The sequence below is a fragment of the Sinocyclocheilus anshuiensis genome, unplaced genomic scaffold (genome assembly GCF_001515605.1).
Source record: "Sinocyclocheilus anshuiensis isolate Anshui unplaced genomic scaffold, SAMN03320099.WGS_v1.1 scaffold961, whole genome shotgun sequence".
In the NCBI taxonomy this organism is placed as follows: domain Eukaryota; kingdom Metazoa; phylum Chordata; class Actinopteri; order Cypriniformes; family Cyprinidae; genus Sinocyclocheilus; species Sinocyclocheilus anshuiensis.
In genome coordinates this window covers 1154978-1159890 of record NW_015557049.1, presented here as the reverse complement: position 1 = coordinate 1159890, position 4913 = coordinate 1154978, and the positions used below count along the sequence as shown (strand labels likewise).

Genomic DNA, 4913 nt, shown 5'->3' with positions numbered 1-4913 from the left:
TCATGTTGTAATATGGTCTATATAGCCACATTCACTGCAATATTTATTGGCTTAAAAGAACATAGAAGTTCTGCCATCATTTATCAAGTTTCAGCTGTTTTCTTTTCCAGAGAAGAAAGAAAGTCATATAAGTTTGGAATGACTTGAAGGTAAAAGATAACAGAATTTTTATTTTTGAGTCAACTATCCATTTGTTCCCATATAAAACACACATAATGGTGCCAAAGGATTGAACAAAAAACAAACATTGTGTAAACTATTCTTTCATCAGAAGATTAATAAACACATTTTTTTTTTGATAAATTCCTTCCCATTGAGCATTTTCTTTCATTACTGTTCTGAAAGCCTAGATTGCGACAAAAGCAAATAACGCACATTTGAGATTTTAATATTTGAAAAACATGTCTTATGTTCTAGTTTTATTTTAGTTTCATATTGGTGTAGTATTACTCATTTTGCTCTAAAAATGATTCAAACATACAACCTTTGTAACGGGTGGTAATATGTAACAGAAATTTTTGGTTCTCTACACGCGTAGCTTATGGGGACCTCCATCATAAACAGATGCAGTCTTAATACACTGGCAATTTTTGACAAACAGATTTCACAATGTGAATAAATCAATATCTCATCCTAAATTCACAATATTGCAAATTTTTGTGTACTTTATCGATTTGGTATATTGAGAAACTCCTTTTAGCAAAAGGTGCTGCATGTACATGTTATCTGGACTCAAAAACATGTGCTTTTGGAGTTTCCATTGTGCATCAACACAGACCAACAGAATGTATTTTACGTTGGCATATTGTTGCTTTACACAATCAACTGATGGACTAGTAAACAAAGTCCTTTTCTATTCTCTGGCCAGATCATGTGACTGAACAATTTCCCTTTTCCCTCCTCAAAGCATCCTGTGATCATTTTGCTCCAGCTCCACTTTGTCTCATGTTTTCCATCTCCTGTTACTCACTGCTTCAAGTTCACTACATAGAAAAAAATTGTGCCCAATTACTGATACACTATAAAGTTCTTTCAGTGTTTGTTTTTATTATCACTGAAAAACATCTGGGCACAATATACATATATTAAATGAAAAAAAAAAAACAATACTTGGAGAAAAGTTTTATGCTGTATTGAAACACAAACAATAGTCTGTTAACATGTTGGAGCAGTATCAGAACAATCTTGGAGACTTTCAGAAAACCTGCTCCTTGCTCCTGGCAATAGCACGCAACTCCTCCCCCACTCCACATCGCTCACATGCTCTGTCTCTGGCAGTTCCATTTTTAATTAACTCCTTGTTTTTGTTATGTAAACAACTCTCTATTTACAGTATTTATATCAGATCATAATTTCTGAATATAGAACTCCCAATAACTACAAAAGATTCAGAAATGTGTTTCACAGCTACACTATATATACACACACAGAGAAATACCTGCCCTATCAAAAGCTTATTCCAGCCGGTAAAGGTTGAGTTCCTGTTTTGTCACACAGATCATCTGCATAGCTTGTTAAGCCCTGCAGGGATTTCTATTCTCTCAATATAGGCAGCACTCTTTGGTATAATCAGAAGTTATTAGACACTTCAATCCAAGTTTGTGCAGGTTCACAGTTATGAGGTAAAAAAAATCTGGCAAAATCGCTTTCCTCTTATTGTTCATCAATGGAGCCCCTCTTCCAATGGTTTAATTCACGAGGTCTGTGAAAACACCAAATACAAATGCTTGAGTAATATAGCAAATATCAATTTACATTTAAACATTTAACTTCAGTCTTTTGGATATTGTGCTTTTGGACAATGAATCTATGCAACAGACTATCAATATTTTCAGAGCAATTTAAAAAATGTGCATGCATACAAGCACATACAACATTACTAAAAATGATGAATTCATATGAAATAAATTCTACAACATACCTCAAAACGGCTGTAGGCCTTCCTCTCTTTACGCATTTGCTCCATCTTTTGTAGTAACATCTCCCGCTCTTCTGGTGTAGCCTTGGAGGACCAGGGCCTTCCTGAATTATTTGAAAACAATTTATCTGCAGAGCTAACCTCACCCTTTTTGGCTTCATTGGGTGCAGCAAGAGTCTGCTTGGACTGGGAAGATCTGCTTTGGTTCTTTGCTGAAATTTGCTCTAAAAGAACTTTAGTGTCATCTCTAAGGTTGCTGCAAGAGATAACATTTGCAGTAGATGTCTGATGGGCAGACATTATCGATTTTGCATTCTCTGCAACAGAAGACTTACTTGAATTACTGTGTACAGTCAAATGTGATTTTTCTGACACCTCTGCAAAGTTAGTCACAGTGTTTTCTACCTCTGGTGTTGTTTGTTTAAATTTATCAACCTCATTAGAGTCTGTTGCTGTAGAAACTTCTATGTGAGCTATCTTGGGCCCTGCATCTACAGCTGAAGTGTCATGATTCTGAGTTTGCTCTGTGTCAGATTTCTGGCACTCATCTGTTTTCTCAGGCTTTGAGTCATTTTGACAGCTAGATTCCATAGGGTTTGATGAAAAGCTAGATTGTAATTGTGTTATTCCCTGAGTTGAGTTGATCTCATTCGAGGACAGGCAAGGCTCTGGAGAACCTTGAGACTGAGTTGAACTCACCTCCACTGAATCAAGACTAGTTAAAGCACCATTGTCTGTGTCTTTAACTGTAGGAGTTATACATGGTTTGGCCCATGCTTGTGGTTGGTTTAGTTCCACTTGGCTATCACAAGGTGTAACAGTTTCAGATTGGGAATGTTTAGCTGGGGAACCTGAGTCTGTGATGACTGCATTTTGAGATATGCTATTTTCTTTTTGAGTATTGTTAGCCTCTGGAATGGGTATTAGTTTGCTAAAGGCTTCGGATAAGTTCTCATCTTTTTTCTCATTCACACAGTCAGACTTTGTTGCAGTGATGTCTTGAAGGGATTCATTTTCTGTTTCAATAGGATGTTTGGAAGTGTCTATCCACATTTTGGTGGGATTTTGGGAAAACTCACTTTCTGTTATACTGAGCTGCTGGGACGAGTCAGTCTCTGTTGGAACAGACTGCTGGAAAGAGTCTGTGGCTGTTACAGTGTGCTTCTGGGAAGAGTCTGTCTCTTTTGCAGCGGGCTGCTGGGAAGAATCTGTCTCTGTTGCAAAAGACTGCTGGAAGGAGTCTGTGGTTATTGCAGTGGTCTTCTGGGAAGAGTCTGTGACTGTTGAAGTGGATTTCTGGGAAGTGTCTGTGACTGCTGCAGTGGGCTCAGGGGAAGAATCTGTCTCTGTTGCAGAGGACTTCTGGGAGAAGTCTGTGTCTGCTGCAGTGGGCTCTCGGGAAGAGTCTTCCTCTGTTGTAACGGGCTGCTGGAAAGAGCCTGTGTCTTTTGCAGTGGGCTCCTGGGAAAAGTCAGTCTCTATTACAGTGGGCTGCTGGGAAGAGTCTGTGCCTGTTGAAGTGGACTTCTGGGAAGTGTCTGTGCCTGCTGCAGTGGGCTCAGGGGAAGAATCTGCCTCTGTTGCAGTTGGCTGCTGGGAAGAGTCTGTGTCTGAAGAGTCTGTGACTGTTGCAGTGGGCTGCTGGGAAGAGACTGTGCCTGTTGAAGTGATCTTCTGGGAGCAGTCTTGGTCTGCTGCAGTCGGCTTCTGGGAAAAACCTATCTCTGTTGCAGCGGGCTGCTGAGAAGAGTTTGTGACTGCTGCAGTGGGTTTCCGGGAAGAGTCGGTCTCTGTTGCAGTGGGCTGCTGAGAAGAGTCTGTGACCACTGCAGTGGGCTCCTGGGAAGAGTCGGTCTCTGTTGCAGTGGGCTCCTGGGAAGAGTTGGTCTCTGTTGCAGTGGGCTGCTGGGAAGTGTTGGTCTCTTTTGCAGTGGGCTGCTGAGAAGAGTCTGTGACTGTTGCAGTGGGCTGCTGGGAAGAGACTGTGCCTGTTGAAGTGATCTTCTGGGAGCAGTCTTGGTCTGCTGCAGTCGGCTTCTGGGAAAAACCTATCTCTGTTGCAGCGGGCTGCTGAGAAGAGTTTGTGACTGCTGCAGTGGGTTTCCGGGAAGAGTCGGTCTCTGTTGCAGTGGGCTGCTGAGAAGAGTCTGTGACCACTGCAGTGGGCTCCTGGGAAGAGTCGGTCTCTGTTGCAGTGGGCTCCCGGGAAGAGTCGGCCTCTGTTGTAGTGGGCTGCTGGGAAGAGTCTGTCTCTGTTGCAGTGGGCTCCCGAGAAGAGTCGGTCTCTGTTGCAGTGGGCTCCCGGGAAGAGTCGGCCTCTGTTGTAGTGGGCTGCTGGGAAGAGTCTGTCTCTGTTGCAGTGGGCTGCTGGGAAGAGTCATTCTCTGTTGCAGTGGGCTGCTGGTAAGAGTTTATGACTGCTGCAGTGGGCTCCCGGGAAGATTCAGTCTCTGTTGCAGTGGGATGCTGGGAAGAGTCGGCCTCTTTTGCAGTGGGCTGCTGAGAAGAGTCTGTGACTGCTGCAGTGGGCTCCCGAGAAGAGTCGGTCTCTGTTGCAGTGGGCTCCCGGGAAGAGTCGGCCTCTGTTGTAGTGGGCTGCTGGGAAGAGTCTGTCTCTGTTGCAGTGGGCTGCTGGGAAGAGTCTGTCTCTGTTGCAGTGGGCTGCTGGGAAGAGTCATTCTCTGTTGCAGTGGGCTGCTGGTAAGAGTTTATGACTGCTGCAGTGGGCTCCCGGGAAGATTCAGTCTCTGTTGCAGTGGGATGCTGGGAAGAGTCGGCCTCTTTTGCAGTGGGCTGCTGAGAAGAGTCTGTCTCTGCTGCAGTGGGCTCCCGGGAAGAGTCGGTCTCTGTTGCAGTGGGCTGCTGGGAAGAGTCGGTCTCTTTTGCAGTGGGCTGCTGAGAAGAGTCTGTCTCTGCTGCAGTGGGCTCCCGGGAAGAGTCGGTCTCTGTTGCAGTGGGCTGCTGGGAAGAGTCTGTCTCTGCTGCAGTGGGCTCC

The 4913-nt window shown here is 44.0% G+C and overlaps 1 protein-coding gene across 4 annotated transcripts in view; it reads right to left on the bottom strand.

Moving 5' to 3' along the window:
- Positions 1-1290: 1290 nt before the first annotated feature.
- Positions 1291-4913, bottom strand: part of LOC107676379 (serine-rich adhesin for platelets-like) — a 13122-nt gene continuing 9499 nt past the window's right edge. Inside the window, exons 6-7 of one of the 4 annotated variants that reach the window (XM_016470899.1) lie at positions 1922-3556; positions 1291-1702 (exon numbers count right to left, since the gene is read on the bottom strand). In XM_016470899.1, the coding sequence (XP_016326385.1) occupies positions 1694-1702; positions 1922-3556 (1644 nt within the window). In that variant the 3' untranslated portion in view covers positions 1291-1693. Of the gene's footprint in view, positions 1703-1921; positions 4895-4913 lie in introns of all 4 variants that reach the window. The other 3 variants (XM_016470900.1, XM_016470901.1, XM_016470898.1) reach the window with 3 other exon arrangements.